We start from the raw sequence: 20,084 nt of genomic DNA, 5'->3' as shown, positions 1-20,084 counted from the left end.
AACAAATATACTGCCTATTTTCTAAAGATAAACAGAAGATAGGTGTTAAATTTAGCAAGGAAACAGCAAAGCGAAAACCCTTAGTTGGAATCTCAGACAGGCTCCAAACATCAATAGAACGTCAGAACATCCAAGTAAATCTATCACCAGCAGGAAACGCCAGCAGACGGACAGAGTAAAAAGCGGCAACCAAAAGGTGATCGGCACACAAATTAAAATACCTGTGTTAAGTCAAGCAGATTGCAGACAGAAAAGCAGAACCCAGACACCCAGAGAAAAGGTGTGTCTCCTGTGGCTCGGCAGAGAAAGAAGCCAACCACAAACTCAAGGGATTGGAATCCAGGAGAATGACAGAAATTCCCACAAACATTGGTAGAACTTACATACTCCTTGCAGATGTTGTCCCTGGTGGGATTTAAACCCACAACTATGGTGCTGCAAAGTAACAGTGCTAACCACTGAGTCACCGTGCTGCCCACTTGTTGGCTCAGTGGTTAGCATAACCTGAAATACAAATGAAATCATCTTTTCACTGAAAATTGTCAAAGGCCAATAATACATGTTTGGTATATTGCGTGTTCCCAGGGACGGATTTACTTAAAGGTTGGAGTACACTTTCCACCCATGAATAAAGGTTTTTCATTAAGAGTGCCTAAACCTGCCACGACTCCATGAAATTGAGGCGAAAAGCCGGCTATATGTATCTTTGGGAGACAATGAAAAATAGGATTATTTATCAGTTACAATAAACTCAGCTTCCTTTTTAAAAAAAAAAAAAAAAAACGGGCTGAACCTTCATCTTCAAAAAAACTAACTTTCAACAAATTGTTCCAGGAAAAAAAAAAGATTAAATTAAATATCTGTTTTTAAGGGAGATTTATGTTCACTCTAAACCTTCATCTTCCAAATTGACTCAATCTTATTTAAAAAGAGAAGGAGAAACAAATTGAATTATGCGATATCATGCGTACGACTTGATGATGAAATAATACCGTACTCAGAATAATAAGTGCACCACCTGTGTCAGCCTGCCGGAATATATGATCATCCATTGTGTTAAGATTTCCAAGAGTTTTTCTCTCCTTTTTGTTAGATTTTGTTTAGGAAGATTATTTTTGCTGTGGGTATGGAGAGAGACCAACTGTTCTTCCACTAATTCCTGAAATGTATTGTGGTAGTTCAACTCACTCGGCGGTACACGGAGGTAGAAAACAGAAACACTGTCACTTTAAATCTTTGATTGGTTTATTATATGGCAGCATAAACTAACAAGAAGGGGAAAGTAAACACAGCCCTTCAGGCAACAACATGAAAAACAACAAAGAAAACAAAATGCTGTAACAGAGTCCATACGTTTGCGGGTAGCAGCCCACTTTGGAGCAACACAGGTTCAGTCTTTCCTCCTCATGACAAACCACTGGAGATCCTGTCTCCAGTCTTGCTGAACAAAGACTACCTCTGGAGCCCAGCTATTTAAGCCCCAGGCAACAGCCTGGGGTGGAGCTAAGGTGGACATCCTCCCACCCGCTCTATGGATGTCCACATCCCATTAAGAAAATTAACTTAACGCCTCTCAGCACGTAGTGCACTGGAGGATAAATACTCTGGGTTTCACATCATTGACATCATTAAGTGCAGTGACACATATCTCCCCTCCAGTACGTTACCAGAGTCATTGTCACAGTATCAAGACGAGAGGACCTAGAATATTATTTTGTCCATCCAATATGCAGTATTAATTTCTATGATCTTTGCCAAGTGGTTGTTGCTTTCAGGATTGGGGCCTGTCTTTAGGCATAATTATCGCAGCTCTGCATAAATACCCTGTGAGCAACGGCAGCTCGGTTAAAAAAAATAAAAGTTAGTATTCTGGGAGCACGAATCGCAAGGGCCTATATCTGTGGAATGGTATGGTGGATTAAAAAGAAACAAAAAATGGTATACTAAGTGGAGCAGCGGAAATAAAATAAGCACAGAAACTGGCCACTTTTGACATGTTACATGGTGACAGGTCTTCTTTATGTAAATATTAGCACTTACCCCGATCCAGGCTCCATACTGAGATAGTCCACTTCCGAGGTCCTGTTCACAAACTGCACACAGGTCATCACCTCAAATTCTTTCAAGGCTTGATTAATCAAAGTTACTTCTGATGCAGCTGAAGATGAGGAGTTTTAGAGTCAGTTTAAGGGTATGTGCACACGTTGCGGATTACCCTGCGGATTTGGCTAAATACGCAGGTCAAATGACCTGCCTTTTACTTGCGGATTTTGTGCGGATTTCCCCTCTGTTTTGACACCTGCGGATTTCTATAAGGGAGCAGGTGTCAAAACGCTGCGGATTCGCACAAAGAATTGACATGCTGCAGATTTAAATCTGCAGAAAATCCGCAGCATGTGCACAGCATTTTTCAATTCTCATACAATTTAATGGTAATGTACAATGCAGCAGAATCTGCTGTGGATCTGCAGCAGAATCCGCAACGTGTGCACACACCCTAAGAATCAGTAACAGCAGGATGAGCCGTGTACATGGCGCCTTTAGTATGACATACAGGGGTGAGCGGTTGTGTAGGAACTCTGAGTGCTCCCATATACTGATTCCTAATGGCACCGTATTACAGACATAGTCCTCAATTTAATGGCATCCAATGCAAGTGTCTTTTTTTTTTTTTTTCAGGAAAGTATTCTCTATGAAGGTGTTGATATAGAGAATAGGTTAAAAAAAATTTATAGACTCCATAGCAAAGGAGCTTAAAATAAATCTGTCACCAGATTTCACGATACAAAATGCATACTAAAAAAAAAATAAATCTTAGCCCTGATGAGACTGGTGTAGTGACGTTGAAAAATTCATGTTATAATGGCTGTAAAATACTGATTAACCTTTGACCAATTATTATACACAACATAACATATGCAGTAATATCTGGTGACAAAAATGCTTTAAACGGCATCCTGGTTATGCTCTGGTCGGGAGTCTGTGCATTGCGGTCAGAGATCAGACTGAATACGCCCTTAGTATACAGGTGCTTCTCACTAAATTAGAATGTCATCAAAAAGTTAATTTATTTCAGTTCTTCAATACAAAAAGTGAAGCTCATATATTATATAGAGTCATTACAGAGTGATCTATTCCAAGTGTTTATTTCTGTTAATGTTGATGATGTTGATAATGTTGATTTTGGGCACCACATTTTAAAAAAGACATCAACAAACTGGAGCAAGTTCAGAAAAGAGCGACCAGAATGGTGACCGGTCTGCAAACCCTGTCTTATGAGGAAAGGTTGCAGGATTTGGGAATGTTTAGTTTGCAAAAGAGAAGACTGAGAGGAGACTTAATTGCTGTCTACAAATATCTAAAGGGCTGTCACATTGTAGAAGGATCAACTTTATTCTCATTTGCACAAGGAAAGACTAGAAGCAATGGGATGAAACTGAATGGGAGGAGACACAGATTAGATATTAGAAAAAACTTTTTGACAGTTAGAGTGATCAATGAGTGGAACAGGCTGCCATGAGAAGTGGTGAGTTCTCCTTCAATGGAAGTCTTCAAACAGAGGCTGGACAGACATCTGACTGGGATGATTTAGCGAATCCTGCTTTGAGCAGGGGGTTGGACCAGATGGCCCAGGAGGTCCCTTCCAACTCTACGATTCTATGATTCTATGGCTTACAGCCAATGAAAACCCAAATGACATCTCAGTAAATTAGAATAATTAACAAAAAACACCTGCAAAGGCTTCCTAAGCGTATAAAAAGGTCCCTTAGTCTGTTTCAGTAGCTCCACAATCATGGGGAAGACTGCTGACCTGACAGATGTCCAGCAGGCAGTCATTGACACACTCCACAAGGAGGGTAAGCCACAAAAGGTCATTGCTAAAGAAGCTGGCTGTTCACAGAGTGCGGTATCCAAGCATATTAATGGAATGTGGAGTGGAAGGAAAAAGTGTGGTAGAAAAAGGTGTACAAGCAACCGGGATAACCGCAGCCTGGAAAGGATTGTTAAGAAAAGGCCATTCAAAAATGTGGGAGAGATTCACAAGGAGTGGACTGCTGCTGGAGTCATTGCTTCAAGAGCCACCACACACAGATGTATCCAGGACATGGGCTACAAGTGTCGCATTCCTTGTGTCAAGCCACTCATGACCAATAGACAACGCCAGAAGCGTCTTACCTGGGCCAAGGAGAAAAAGAACTGGACTGTTGCTCAGTGGTCCAAGGTGTTGTTTTCAGATGACAGCAAATTTTGCATTTCATTTGGAAATCAAGGTCCAGAGTCTGGAGGAAGAGTGGAGAGGCCACAATCCAAGCTGCTGGAGGTCTAGTGTGAAGTTTCCACAATCAGTGATTTGGTTTGGGGAGCCATGTCATCTGCTGGTGTAGGTCCACTGTGTTTTATCAAGACCAAAATCAGCGTAGTCGTCTACGAGGAAATTTTAGAGCACTTCATGCTTCCCTCTGCCGACAAGCTTTTTGGAGGTGGAAATGTCATTCTCCAGCAGGACTTGGCACCTGACCACACTGCCAAAAGTACCAATACCTGGTTTACAAACAACAGTATCACTGTGCTTGATTGGCCAGCAAACTCACCTGACCTTAACCCCATAGAGAATCTATGGGGTATTGTCAAGAGGAAGATGAGAGACACCAGACCCAACAATGCAGATGAGCTGAAGGCTGCTATCAAAGCAAGCTGGGCTTCCATAACACCTCAGCAGTGCCACAGGCTGATCGCCTCCATGCCACGCTGCATTGATGCAGTAATTGATGCAAAAGGAGCCTGAGTGCATTTACTGAACATACTGTACATTTCAATAGGCCAACATTTCGATTTTAAAATCATTTTTCAAGCTGGTGTTATAAAGTTTTCTAATTAACTGAGATAATGACTTTTGGATTTTCATTGGCTGTAAGCCATAATCATCAACATTAACAGAAATAAACACGTAAAATAGATCACTCTGTGTGTAATGACTCTATATAATATATGAGCTTCACTTTTTGTATTGAAGAACTGAAATAAATTAATTTTTTGATGGAATTCTAACTTTGTGGGAAGCACCTGTAATTTTTTTTCCATGATAAAAACCTGGCCTTTTAAGAGTGATGTGTAGACTTTATATCCACGGTATAATACAGCCATAAAAAAAGTTGTTAAAATAATATAAAAATGTGTCATAATAGTAGATCATCTCAGTCATTTATACATATTCACAGGTCTCTCATTAGATAAAGATCTCATAACTGTGAGACCTCCTTCGTGTGCCTTGGTTATTGGAGAGATGTCCGGGGAAGCGTCTCTCTAATGATTATTACAGGAGTACCAAAAATTGTAGAACAAAATTTTCAGAACTCATAAATAGAAAGCCGAACATGCACATACATCTGTCCATTCTGAACAGAGTGCCACAGAAGTGATTCTCAAATACCCAATGGATATTCAATAAATATTTAAGCCTTTTACCTTATGCTTAGTACATACTGTGTAACATGTACTATTAACGCAGTCACAGCACCAGATATACACATGTGACTGTGCCTGGTCTTGTGGCTACATTCAAGCCACTTAGATTAAAATTGCATGCAACTGCAGTACCAGCTACAGCCACAACTTTGTAGATGGCACTGTGCCTGGTCACACGATAAAGTGGACACTGATCTGCTGTGTCCTCATCAATTGACTATCCTAAGGATTGTTCCTTCAATAAAAAAAAAGTCCTGGAAGACCCCTGTAATACTACTGACATTAGATTGGTTACACTAAACAACACAATGAGAAAACAAATAGGAGGCACTTACAGTACTGAGGATCTAAGGTATATGGTACTGGGACGATTCCATTGGCGTTCTTCTGCCACTTGCATGCGTTACATTTTCTAGCATTACGGTTAAGGTCAATGGCTATATCACTTTCTTTCAGCAATGCGTGAATGTCTAAGAAGGAAAACATGGATTTTCTCATTCTTGATGTTTTGGGAATAATTTTTGGTTAAAAGAATCTACTTTTTTTTATCAAATCTTTTTTATTAGTTTTCAAATTTTCCATAACACAGAACATTTGCACCAAGAAGGTACAACACAACTGTAACCCCATGTGAAATGAGCAACCTCAAAATTCTCTCTATGTCTCACCCTCTTCAACATCCCACCCTTAAACCGAATAGCACCACCTGCTCGACGTGAAGTTACAACAGTCAAGAGCTTTGGACCTTCAGTTTCCCCAATGAGCCCTGCATATCATTCATTAGGTACCAGTCAGCATGCAGGAATGGAGTCATTATTTGCTTGATCTCCTTCTGGGTGCATTTACGCTCAATAAACCTCTTCCATTTATTGAAGAATTTTTCCGTTGGTTTGGTCTTGTCTCTTTCAGCTTCCAGATTTTCTAGATGCAGCAACTGTTTCATATTATTTAATAACTCACCCACAGTCGGGGTCTCCGTTGTGATCCATCATCTTAAAATACACTTTTTAGCTAGGATTGCTATGTCATGCAAGAGTGATATCTTACCCCCCCTTTGACTCCTTCCCCAACAAAATGAAAGACCCACAACATCGGATTTACTTCTCAATCTGTCCCTCCTATCCCCCAACTGAAATTACAGACCGACTTCCGGAACTGTTGGATGACCTTACACCCACACAGACCCCGTGAAACATATCAGTGTGATCTGCCCCACACTTCGGACATTTCTGAACTTTGCCCAAGCAAACTGAACGCACTGACAGGTTAAACCCGTAAATAGCCCTGTGCATAATTCTGAACTGCGTGTCCCTCCAACTCTCATTAGTAATGTTCTTTCTAAGTAAACACCAGCCTTGCAAAATCTTATCCATGATATCGGCTTCCCCCATCTGTTTCACCCACCCTTTTGCACAAGTCTGATTCCTTGCCAGATCAGCCACTCTCTCATGATACCATAAATCCTTGACACATTCAGACTGGAGAGATCACACTCCATCAAACCATCAAACTCATTTTCATGCAACTCTTTGGAAACAGCCAACAAATCTTGTATAATGGAGCTTTTTATTTGCTCATACTGCAAAGTTTGAAACTTGCTAAGGTTGAACTTCACCACCACCTCTGCATCACTCATCCATCTTCTCTCGCTTTCATGCTTCAAATCTTTCATTCTCATAACACATTTTTCCTGCTACACTCTGAATAAACTTTTCTATGCCTAAACAAAAGTTCGGGTGCGCCCAGGGATTAAGTTACTTAGAAACCTTAGACGGTAAACCCACTTTCTTTCGTATCGCCTTCCAGGTCTATAATGTGTCCCTACACAATATCGATTCGTGAATAGTCGGGCTCAGACAGGATAAGGGAGAGTGCAGCACCGAAACCAGGTCCCAGTGCTTACAAAACTCACGTTCCAGTCCGAGATTCGAGTGTCTACTCGATTCATGCAACCAGTCACCATGTGCTTTGCCAAACAAGAAAGATTGTACCCCCTAACATTAGGAAACCTAATCCTTCCCTCTTCCAAAGAGGACATAAGAGTACTCAATTTTATTCTAGATTCCCCCCCTCCCCCAGAGAAAGCTAGCATAGGCTCTATTAATCCTGGAAATGTCGATATATTTAAGCAGTAAGGGGATCATCTGCAAGGGATACAACAGCCTAGGAAAGCTAATCATCTTTATCAAATGCCCTCTTGATAGCAACGATAATGGCAGTCCACTCCATCCCTTTAACTGTGCTTCAATTTTTGAAATAAGTGGATGGTAGTTCAAGACGTATACTGAATCTGTCGTGCAGCCCAAATGGATTCTCAAATATTTAATCAAGGCCCTTGCAATCGGGATCCCAAAAATCTCGGTTTGTCGATTTTGACCTGGTGATCTATCCCCCCTCTTTAAGAACAGTAACTCACACTTGTTCTTATTAAGCTTGAAACCAGAAAACTCCCCAAAATTTTTCACAAGGGACAGAGTGTGACCTAAATCCTTATATGGGTTACGCATAAATAACACAATGTCATCTGAAAACAGCACCAACTGCATCATTCTATCTCCTATTTTGATTCCTTCATGACTGTCCAAATTATTGAGAATTCTCGACAGTGGTTCAATAGCTATGTTAAAAAGTAGAGGCGATAACGGGCAGCCCTGGTGCATACCCTTTCTCAAAGGGAACACGTCTGATAGAAATATCAGAGTTTACACCCTCGCCTGAGGATTTGAGTAAAGCATTTGTATATATCTGCACAACCTACCCTTCAACCCCAACTTATCTAAAACCAATTCCAGCCACGACCAACTCACATTATCAAATGCTTTATCAGCATCCAACATAACCAAGGCTGGGTACCCCACCACGTTCTCCTTCTCGCACTTGACCTCATCCATGATCAACATGGCTTTTCTAATATTGGATACTGCCATTCAGTCTTCTATGAAACTTGAATGGTGCGCCGTTATGACTCTAGGCAAGACCATAGCCAGTCAGTCCACCAGAATTTTGGAGGCCAATTTCCAGTCTTGGTTGAAAAGCGAGGTTGGTCGGTAGCTGGCAGGGTTTCCCAGATTCTTATTCCCTTTTGGTAGCAGTTTTATATACGCAGTGTTAACATGGTTGGAGATGCCTCCTCCCTCCATCCACATATTAAACATATCCGTCAACGCCGGGGAGAATCTGATCCTTTAGAACTCACTCCGGAATCCATCTGGACCTGGCGCCTTGCCATTGCTAAGGCCTTTAATTACCGATTTTTCCTCATTCACATGTATCTCAGTATTCAGAACCTCTACTTTCTGTTCTGTGCGGTGGAGCATTTTTGTTTTCCGTAGCCACTCTCCCCCCCGATACCATCCGGTGACACCCCATAATAGTCCCCCAGAATCCTATTTATTTTCCTAGGATCAGAGGTTAAACACCCATCTTTCTTTTTTAGACTCAAAATTAAACTTGTTTGCCTCCAGCCCCTTGCCAAATTGGCAAATATCTTTCCCGCCTTGTTCCCAAATCTATGGAGTGCCACTTCCTGCTGTGATCTATATATTTGCTCCTTCTTATCTGCTCAAGAATCAAAATTACTTTTAGCCTCCATCCACTTCCTTTTCGCTAATGGGGAGCGATCAGCCAAAAACGCTGTGAACGCCTTCCTCAAAAGCTCGCTCGTATTTGAGTATGGCTCATTTATCTTTCTTTTGAGCGTAACTGTGTATACCAGCACATGACCCCTCAAGACCGCCTTGGCCGTCTCCCAATATAGCATTGGGTCTTGTTCGTGTTCCCCATTTGTTAATCTGAAGTCCTTCAATACCCTATGAAAATTCTCATCTCTGGTTAGAAATGTCAGGAACCTCCACAAGATGTCCGTTCCTCTTTGAACAGAGTCGTGCAGCCACACACTCACCGGGCTATGATAATAATAAATTTTATTTCTATAACGTCGACATATTCCGCAGCACTTTACATTTCGGAGGGGATTTGTACAGACAATACACATTACGGTATAACAATAATCACATAGATTATAACAAATAACAATAGGAATGATCTGAAATTGTGGGGAGGAGGACCCCCATATAGTGATTGGGCCGGAACCAAGGGGACCGCCATCAGAGTTATTGAAGGAATCACATCAGGAGGATTACAAAGGGAGACATGCGACTGGGGTTGTCAGGGCAACAGGGGGCGGGGCTAGGGTAAAAGGAGCAGGGGACGCACTGAAGTGGCAGTTGGAGAGGAGACAGAGTGAAGGCAGGGAGGAGAGTGATTTGCAGGGGCACCGACAAGAGCCTGTGAGGAGAAAGCGCATTTATCGACGAGAGAGACTGTTACCGGAGACTGCTACCCACCCCCGTTCTCAGAGAATCGTCCCCGCTGTCCCCCCGCCTTGGCGAGAGAGGAACTTTACCTCAGGTTGTAGCCGTGAGTACCCGTAACCAGGCCACAGAGGCCTGGGCACTTCCCCCCAGCCTTTCCGCATCACGCCGACCCGGCCGTCACCGGCCTGAAGGTACGCCACCTCGTCACAGGGGAGATAAAAGGCTCGCTACCCTGGCTTTGGGAGAGACTCCTTGATAAAGGACGGCTACAGGTCATCTGGGGAACTGCGTCATCACTGCGCGCCACCTCCATCATTTTCTTCAGGGCCTGTTGCGCCCCAACGGCATTGCTTTCTTCAGGGCCTGTTACGCCCCAACGGCATCGCTTTCTTCAGGGCCTGTTGCGCCCCAGCGGCAGCATTTCCTTCAGGGCCTGTTGCGCCCCAGCGGCAGCGCTTTCTTCAGGGCCTGTTGCACCCCAGCGGCAGTGTTTCCTTCAGGGCCTGTTGCGCCCCAGCAGCAGCGCTTTCTTCAGGGCCTGTTGCGCCCCAACGGCCTCGTTTTCTTCAGGGCCTGTTGCGCCCCAGCGGCAGCGCTTTCTTCAGGGCCTGTTGCGCCCCAACGGCCTCGTTTTCTTCAGGGCCTGTTGTACCCCAACGGTATTGCTTTCTTCAGGGCCTGTTGCGCCCCACCGTCATCATTTTCTTCAGGGCCTGTTGAGCCCCATTCCTCCCAGGAGTAACGAGGCGTCAGGACAGCCGCCTCAGCGACCTCTATGCAGCCACGTTCACGAACCTGTCAGCCCCTGGAAGGCTAAGTACCGCAATAGTGTTGTTAAGATTGAGTCCCTGCGTGGACTGTTTTGTCCCAGTATATCGTGTTTGTTCAGTTAAGCCCCAGCGGCTAGTTTGATAAAAAGTTATTTCACCAACCACCATCCGTCTAGTGTCTCGTCACTGCATCCTGCGAACCTGCAGAACCCCACACTTGGCGTAGTCGGCAGGATGCAGTCTCCGAGCGTAGATGGTGGTGGCGCAGGTCAGGGGGAAGCTGTAGACTCTGTAAATAATGAGGGCCCCTATACTAGCATTTCATTGGGGGCCATGCTGAACAACCTGCCTAGATTCTCCGGCTCCAATACTATGCTATGGAGCTGGACAGAGCGAATGCGGGGGCTCTTTCGGATGCACCCAATGACCCCTGACCTGGAAGCTGAAGTGGCACTCATGGCCCTAGATGGGGAGGTGCGGAGGTCAATGATGTTGAAACCTCCGGGGCACCGCAACACTTTTGAAAAGGTGTTGCAGATAGTGGAACAGACCCACGGGGATCCCACTAATGTGGGAGCGTTAAGGACCCGTCTGTTTGGCCGGATGCAGGCAGAGGGGGAGACGATTACTCAGTATATGAATGTACTCCAAGAGTTGCATACGGCTATTGAAAGAAAAGACGGGGTAGGGGTAGGACCTGTTGACATTACCCTACGTGACCTACTGGTGACTGGACTGCGAGATCCACTGATAAAGCAGGCATTACGGGAACAGATCAGAATGAATCCCCAAATAGACTTTTCAGAAGTGGGAAGTCAGGCACGGGTTCGGGAGCAAGAGCAGGGGATGGCGGTCCCCGTGGGAAAGGTCCGAGGTGTGGAGGCCTCCTCGAACACAGTTGAGGAACCAGAGACTGGGCGACCCAGTGTTAATCCCGGTCCCTGGGGGTCACGCTCTCCGCGGGGTGGTCAATCTCTACCGGCCCGGTGTTATGAGTGTGGAGAACCAGGCCACTTCGCCCGAGAGTGTCCACGGCGTGGGAGATACCCACCCCGGCGGCCATTAAACTAAAGGGCTCCGGGCTGGGGGGACGCCGCTCGGAGCCGAAAACCACAACTAGGGGTGGTGGAAGTCCCGAAGATTTGGTAGCAAAATGTCCTGTAGTTTGGGCAGAAGTAGAGGGCCGGGCCGTCCGGTGTCTGGTGGACACGGGGTCACAAGTAACCACTATGCCTGCAGCGTACTTTCAACGAAACTTTCCGGAGGCAGCAAGGCCTCAGTGGGGGCCCATGATTAGACTAGTAGCCGCCAACCGCCGGTCCCGGTTGCCGGGGTAGTGTGGGTGCAGGTGACGTTGTGCGGTAAACCCCTCGGCCGCAGAGGGGTGGTGCTGACTCAAGGAGAAGCTGATCAGCGACACCCCGTCACCCTAGGCATGAATATTTTAAAAAAGTTTGGTAACCTGTTGCTTAATGATCCCACACAAAGGACACTGAAGCAGTGGGGTTCGTGCACAGCTCAGGGACAGGTATTCCAGCAGCTGGTGCGAGGTGCACGGGTGCATCGGGACTGCCAGGAGGGTGAGGCTCTGAGCAAGGTCATCGCGTCAGCGGCACCCCTGCTTGTGCTGCCTCCTGGACAGACAGTGGTGGCCCTGCCAATTCGGGCCCAGATACCTTTGGAAGGTGTAGAGGTGCAGGTGGAGCCGTGTCACTCAGAGCACTTACCTCCTGGCATACTGATGGCCCGTTCCCTCGCTACGGTGCGAAAAGGAACCGTCCTGGTCCGCTGCGTTAACCTTGAAGACCGAGATACCATTCTGAAAGCACGGACTGTACTGGCCAAATTAGTAAAGCCTTTAGAAGAAGTGCCGCCCGCTCCTGCGGTTCAATTACGAGTACACCCCGAGGATCCTTGGGAGGTAACAATACGAACCTTGCAGGCCCACGAACTCTCGACACAAGAGAAGGGCCGAAATATTTTGGAGCAGATGCGGGCCGAGCTTTCTGGACTAACTGCGGACCAACTTTCACAAGTAAAAGCATTGCTGGGACAGTACCATGAAGTATTTGCTAGTCATGAGGACGACTTTGGGTGTACCACCGCCATCACTCATGAGATCCCCACAGCAGGAGCGGCCCCTATCCGAGAACGATATCGACAGATTCCGCCACAACTCTATCAAGAGGTGAAAACTTTGCTGGCTCAGATGCTGCAAAAAGGGGTGATACGGGAAAGTCAAAGCCCTTGGGCGGCCCCCATCGTGTTGGTCCGGAAGAAAGATGGTACACTACGATTCTGTGTGGATTATCGTAAATTGAATGCTTGCACTATTAAAGACTCATACCCACTGCCCCGCATAGAAGAATCTCTGTCTGCATTGGGCAAAGCAACATATTTTTCGACCCTGGACTTGGCCAGTGGGTACTGGCAGGTGCCCATGTCAGAAGAGGACAGAGCTAAGACGGCGTTCATAATGCCCATGGGACTGTTTGATTTTAATCGAATGCCATTCGGGCTGGCCAACGCCCCCGGGACATTTCAGCGATTGATGGAGCGATGTCTAGGGGATCTCAATTTTGAGGCCACGTTGATCTACCTGGATGACATCATTGTCTATGCCGCCTCCTTCGAGGACCACCTGAAGCGGTTGGGACAGGTACTCAGCCGGCTGCAAAAGTACGGGTTGAAGGTGAAGCCTCAGAAATGCCACCTATTTCGCTCTCAGATTGAGTATCTGGGTCATGTCGTTTCGGCAGAGGGTGTGAGGCCATCCCGGGAGAAGATTGCTGCTATCCAGGAATGGCCTACCCCCGAGAAGGTGAAAGACGTGCGGGCTTTTCTGGGGTTAGCTGGATATTACCGTCGTTTCATAAAGAATTTTGCATGTCGAGCTCGAGCCCTGCATGACCTGCTGAAGGGGGCTCCCGCTGGGGCCCATGGGCGAAAAATCCAATGGCAACACCCTCAGGAAGAGGCCTTCCGAGATCTCAAGGCTGCACTCTCGGATGCCCCAGTGTTGGCTTATGCGGATTTCTCTCAGCCGTTCATCCTGCACACTGACGGGAGTCTTCACGGGCTAGGGGCTGTGTTGTCACAGGATCAGGATGGCCGGGAGAGGGTGATCGCATATGGAAGCCGTTCACTCCATGACTCCGAGCGTAACCCTGACAATTACAGCTCTTTTAAGCTCGAGCTCCTCGCAGTGGTGTGGGCTATGACGGAGAGATTCGCAGAGTACCTAGCAGGCTCTAAGGTGGTAGTGCAAACTGACAACAACCCACTGGCTCATTTGGAAAACGCCAAGTTGGGGGCTTTGGAGCAGCGATGGGTGGCCCGAATGGCGAAGTACAATTACAAGATTATTTATAAAAGAGGGGCCAAGAATGTTCATGCAGATGCTCTCTCTAGGATTCGACATACAACTCCCAGACAGAATCGAGATGAAGAATTAGGAGAGGAAATACCGTTCGCTCTTACCGCTGCCGTGCTCACCAATGTTGATGCAAAAGTATCTTCCCCAGAGGCCCACAGGGGCATCCTGGAACAATCTCTGGATAAGTGGATACAACAGCAACAAGAAGATGAAGAAGTTGGACTTCTCTGGACATGGGTCGCCGCTGGTCAATTACCCACTGATACTCAACGACAAGCTTTGACCCAAGACCTGTCGCTGATGCTGCGACAATGGGAGAGACTAATTATCCGAAAGGGACTACTGTACCGTAAAATCACTTCGCAAACAACCTCAACGACTGTTTGGCAGGTGGTTACGCCCGGAGCTCAACTACACGAACTGGCTCGAGAGGCTCACGAAAAAGGGGCCCACTTTGGAGTCAAAAAGACTTTGCAATGGTTACAACAGAAAGTTTATCACTCACGCTTGTCGGCTGTTGTGGACGAAGTTTGCCGTACCTGCCGCTTATGTGAATTGGCCAAACTGCCTGCTCAGAGGGCTGCAACACAGACGATTGTGACTTCAGCACCCTTTGAGCTTCTGACGGTGGATTATCTGCACATTGGTCCCGCATTTCAGGGATACGAACACTGCCTCGTCATGGTGGATCATTTCACCAAGTTCGCTGTGGTCACCCCCTACTCGAGACCAGACCGCGGAGTCAGCCGCCTCCGCAATTTGCAGAAACTTTATACAAGTGTACGGCTGTCCTCAACGTATACATTCTGACCAGGGAGCATGTTTTTTGGGGAAAGTTATGGAGGAACTGCATCATCTTTATGGGCTTGATAAATCCCGGACCACACCATATCACCCGCAAGGGAATGGGGCTTGTGAGCGATTTAATCGGACATTGATTCAAATGCTACGCACTCTGGAGAGTGACAAGAAAGCTCGTTGGCCTGAATATGTTTCTGAATTAGTGTGGGTTTATAATAATCGGGTACATCGAGTAACGGGCTATACTCCTTATTTCCTGCTGTTCGGACGAGAGGGTAAAGGGATCACGGAGGTAGAGTTGGACCCCGAAGAGCCTCGGCCCTGGACCGGAGTGTCGTCTTGGGTCCGAAATCATTGCCACAGGTTGCAAACTCTTCACCGAATTGTACATACCAAACTTCAAGACTGGGAACACCCAGAGAAGAATACAACCTCCCCTCCCCATCTCCAAAGCGGGGACCGTGTGCTTGTACTAGATCAACGCCCCCAGAATAAACTGGAGTCACGTTGGGAAGAGAGTCCTTATCGGGTACTACGCCGTATCCATCCAGAAGGACCTGTGTACGAAATACGGCCCGAGCAGAATTTAACACTGCCCACCCGCATTGTACATCGTAATATGTTACGCCCGTGTATTTCCACCGACCCGAAGCAACTGGAACCCGTCCCGAAGACATCCGAACCGGAGTCCATATGCTGGGACTCGGACGACGAGGATTTCCCTCCAGTTCCCAAGGGCCCTCCAGCCAATAATGAGCCAGTTGACACAATTAACCCACCGGCATCTTGCAGCCCACCGACGTCCACCACCCCAGAAGATTCCACCCAAGTCGAACTTAGGCGCTCCGAGCGGTCAACAGCCGGCAAACCCCCCGAACGGTATGAACAAGACCAGTTCGTATGGCAACGAATATTGACACCTTTACAGGCCAATCTCAATAGACTAACTCCCTTGCACGAGGACTGGCGAGCTTACAGGGTGGGGGAATGTGGGGAGGAGGACCCCCATATAGTGATTGGGCCGGAACCAAGGGGACCGCCATCAGAGTTATTGAAGGAATCACATCAGGAGAATTACAAAGGGAGACATGCGACTGGGGTTGTCAGGGCAACAGGGGGCGGGGCTAGGATAAAAGGAGCAGGGGACGCGCTGAAGTGGCAGTTGGAGAGGAGCCAGAGTGAAGGCAGGGAGGAGAGTGATTTGCAGGGGCACCGACAAGAGCCTGTGAGGAGAAAGCGCATTTATCGACGAGAGAGACTGTTACCGGAGACTGCTACCCACCCCCGTTCTCAGAGAATCGTCCCCGCTTTCCCCCGCCTTGGCGAGAGAGGAACTTTGCCTCAGCGACCTCTACGCTGCCATGTTCACGAACCTGTCAGCCCCTGGAAGGCTAAGTACCGCAATAGTGTTAAGATTGTTGAGTCCCTGCGTGGACTGTTTTGTCCCAGTATATCGTGTTTGTTCAGTTAAGCCCCAGCGGCTAGTTTGATAAAAAGTTATTTCACCAACCACCATCCGTCTAGTGTCTCGTCACTGCATCCTGCGAACCTGCAGAACCCTACAAAATCACCATACTCTCTATCACGCTCTTTCTCAAACTGGGTAGTAAACTCTCACTCATCCAGACCTGATCAATACGTGACCAACTATCATGCGGGTGGGAGTAATGTGTATTCTCTGTCATTAGGGTGGTTGCAGGGGCCATATGTCTCTGAGTCCTAAATCCTCCTCTAATATGCACCTATAGCCCCCTTCCATTCCCATTTTCCTGATCCCCACTCCCTTCTGGATTCTGTCCTCCATGTAGTGTGGGACCCCGTTGAAATCTCCCCCCACCACTACCTGTGCCTGATTGACTTTCAAGATGTTATCTCTTAGTTCCCTGAAGAAAGGGCCTTGATCCGAGTTGGGGGCGTATACATTATGTATGTTGAATCTTCCCACGGGGCCCATAACCCAAGGTGCTGCTACCTCCCCTCAGAATCATGCTCCCCTCAGAATATCGAGTGATAAAAGTGGCTACTTACTAAGATCAAGGTTCCCGCTTTCTTGCCCTGAGCTGGTGAACCAAATACCTTTCCCACCCACCACTTTTTCATTCTGAAAAAGTCCTCCATTAGCAAGTGTGTTTCCTGTAAAAGAGCAACATCTGCTCCCAACCTTTTTAAATGCCGCAGAACCATGGACCTCTTCTCTGGCGATCTCAGACCTTTAACGTTCCATGAAACAATCTTAACCATTGCACCTGCTATCCGATTTATCACATGGTGATTCTCTCTGCCTCCTCTTTCTTCATCCCCTCCTTCCTCTCTGCAGTCCACAGTAGATGTGTTTCAGCCTCCTCATGGTGTTTGAAGAAAGCAAATGAGCCATCAGGCCGCCGCTCTTTCAAGGTTGCCGGGTACAAGAGTTGAAATCTTATCTTCTTAGAGCAGTACACACTCTGCTAAAGACTTTCCTCCTTCTCATTACTTCTGCCGAATAGTCTCCAAATAACAAAAGTTGTGGCCTTTGATCTGAAGCGGCTGGCATCTTTCTCTAAAAGTCCTCAGAATCTCCTCTTTATGTTTGTAGTCCAAATACATTACTATGACCTGCCTGGACCGGGGTGCTGACACCTGTTCACCGCTCCTGGCGTTCTCTCTGCGGTCAGCATGCTCCCTTAACGGTCCTACCCTGTGGGCTCTCTCCACCCTAAAATTATGGCTGAGCCCTAGCTCACATTCACATAATCTATCCAGCTGCCTTGTTGAGCCCTAGTGCCTGCGGCAGCTCATGTTCACATAATCTCAGGTTGCTGCGCCTAGAGCGATTTTCCAGATCGTCCACTTTTTCAGATAGCTTATCTGACAATGCCATCAAATCATGCATGCGGTTGTTCAATGTGATTATTGAATCTTCAGCATCTGATATCCTTTGTTTGGTTTCTTATATTTTGTTGTCGTGACCTTCCAATTTCGCCTCTAATTTACTCAGCCCTTTGTATAGCAGACTCAATGGTACCTTTCATCTGCCAAATGTCCATAGTCTATGGCGCAATGGTGGACCTGCTGCCCCTCAGATTTCCTATGACTTGCTCCTCACCTCTTCCTCCTGTCTCTGCTTTCCCGGCTGGAGCTTCTGGAGTCCCCTTTGCCCCTGCAATAGTTCTCACCAGCGTCCACACGAAGCCTCTGGCTTATCTGCTCTGGTGACTCCACTGCCACCCCCCACTCTCCTTGCTGGTGGGATGCCTCCTCTTCCCCCCTCTCATTCTCTTCCCCTGACAGCCCGCGTTCTCTCTGCAGGTCCTCCTTTCCCAGCAGCTGTTCCATGTCTGCTCTCTCGTCTGTGGTGAGCTTATCCACTTGCAGTCATGCACGGCTCTCTTGTCCCCTCACCTCCTGCCTCCTCTCTGCAGCTTTGCCGGTTTCTCCTGGCGGGAGGTGGGGCGCCTTCCCCGCCGGCACCACCATATTGGGTCTCTGCGCCTGCAGCTCTCCCTTGCAATCACCCGAGCCTTATCCTGACCCTGAGCTCCTTAAAAGGTACCGCTCCACGTCCTCTTCGTTAATGGAGTCCACCCGCTGTCTTGCTGGATCTTCAGCGGGCTCGGGGGGGTCTGCAATTGTCGGCTTTGCGGAAGGTCTATGGGAGCTCTCTCTTTACATGACCGCCATGGTCTGAGCCGGAACCGGATATCCAGAATCTACTTTTTTATGTATACAGTAGAATGTGGCTCGGGGCGGTAGCCATGGGTGAGGTACTCATCTCTTGTGCTCCAGCACGTTGCACAAAGCTCCCATCCGTCTCAGATTTGGCGGGAAAGTCCCGTTTTTGATTGCATGATGTCCTGCTGTCCCGGGCGGTAGCATATTTTTCCCGCATTTCACTGAGCCGCACGCCCACAATGACATCGCCGATCACGGGACTGTTCAGTGCGCACAGGATCTGTGAAGAGGTCACAGGAGGGGAGGAGTCAGGCGGTCACATGATCAGGGGACTCCATCCAAGGCCACTGATCATGTGACCCCTGACTCCTCCCCTCCTGTGACCTCATCACAGGTCCTGTGTACACAGCCCTCCTGTCGGCAGGACTCTGCTGAACTGGTTGCCATGGTGCTGCATGAGGGGAAGTTTATGTGTGGGGTCAGGAGGGGGTGTGTACGGAGCAGAGCCGAGCGTGTACGAGGTGTACGGAGCAGAACCGAGCGTGTTTACGTGGTGTTCGGAGCAGAGCCGAGCGTGTACGAGGTGTATGGAGCAGAGCCAATTGTGTACGGAGCAGAGCCGCGTGTGTACGAGGTGTACAGAGCGGAGCTGCATGTGTACGAGGTGTACGGAGCAGAGCCACGTGTGTACGAGGTGTACGGAACAGAGCTGTGCGTGTACGAGGTGTGCGGAGCAGAGCTGTGTGTGTACAAGGTGTACGGAGCAGAGCCACGTGTGTACAAGGTGTACGGAGCAGTGCCGAGCGTGTATGAGGTGTGCAGGGCAGAGCCATGTGTGTACAAGGTATACGGAGCGGAGCCACGTGTGTACGAGGTGTACGGAGCAGAGCCACGTGTGTACAGAGTGGAGCAGCACATGTACGAGGTGTATGGAGCAGAGACGCACGTGTACGAGGTGTAGGGAGCAGAGCCGCGTGTGCATGAGGTGTGCGGAGTGGAGCCGCGTGTGCACGAGGTGTGCGGAGTGGAGCCGCGTGTGCACGAGGTGTGCGGAGTGGAGCCGCGTGTGCACGAGGTGTGCGGAGTGGAGCCGCGTGTGCACGAGGTGTGCGGAGTGGAGCCGCGTGTGCACGAGGTGTGCGGAGTGGAGCCGCGTGTGCACGGAGCAGAGCCGCGTGTATTCGAGGTGTACAGAGCGGAGCCGCGTGTGTAGGAGGTGTACGGAGCGGAGCCGTGTTTGCACAAGGTGTACGGAACGGAGCCGTGTTTGCACAAGGTGTACGGAACGGAGCCCTGTGTGTACAAAGTGTATGGAGCTGAGCCGTGTGTTTACAGAGCGGAGTGTGTACGAGGTGTATGGATCAGAACCACGTGTGTATGAAGTGTATGGAGCAAAGCCGCATGTGTACAAGGTTTATGGAGTGAAGCCATGTGTGTACAAGGTGTACAGAGCGTGGCTGCGTGTGTACAAGGTGTACGGAGCAGAGCCGCATGTGTACGAGGTTTACGGAGTGGAGCCGTGTGTGTGCGAGGTGTACGCAGCGGAACCATGTGTGTACGAGGCAAACAAAGGGGAACCATGTGTGTATGAGGTGTCCCGGATCCAACGGGACAGTCCCGATTTTGAGAATCTGCCCCGGCCGGGAGCTTACTTTTCCCACGGACACAGGAGTACACGGCGGAGCCCCGAGGAGCACTTTAAAA

General features: G+C 48.0%; 1 protein-coding gene across 1 annotated transcript in view; it reads right to left on the bottom strand.

Annotated features, from left to right (window-relative positions):
* LOC141083867 (hatching enzyme 1.2-like) overlaps nucleotides 1-8,357 on the bottom strand; it is a 75,995-nt gene extending 67,638 nt beyond the window's left edge. The window contains exons 1-3 of the mRNA XM_073568355.1: nucleotides 8,225-8,357; nucleotides 5,802-5,936; nucleotides 2,041-2,158 (exon numbers count right to left, since the gene is read on the bottom strand). Of these exons, the coding sequence (XP_073424456.1) occupies nucleotides 2,041-2,158; nucleotides 5,802-5,936; nucleotides 8,225-8,357 (386 nt within the window). The remainder of the gene's footprint in view (nucleotides 1-2,040; nucleotides 2,159-5,801; nucleotides 5,937-8,224) is intronic.
* Between the last annotated feature and the right edge of the window lie 11,727 nt (nucleotides 8,358-20,084).

This window comes from Dendrobates tinctorius, unplaced genomic scaffold, assembly GCF_039654945.1.
Source record: "Dendrobates tinctorius isolate UK_male_01 unplaced genomic scaffold, ASM3965494v1 ptg000021l, whole genome shotgun sequence".
Taxonomy (NCBI): Eukaryota; Metazoa; Chordata; class Amphibia; order Anura; family Dendrobatidae; genus Dendrobates; species Dendrobates tinctorius.
The sequence above is the reverse complement of the archived record's forward strand: the minus strand, read 5'-3'. Positions and strand labels throughout refer to the sequence as shown.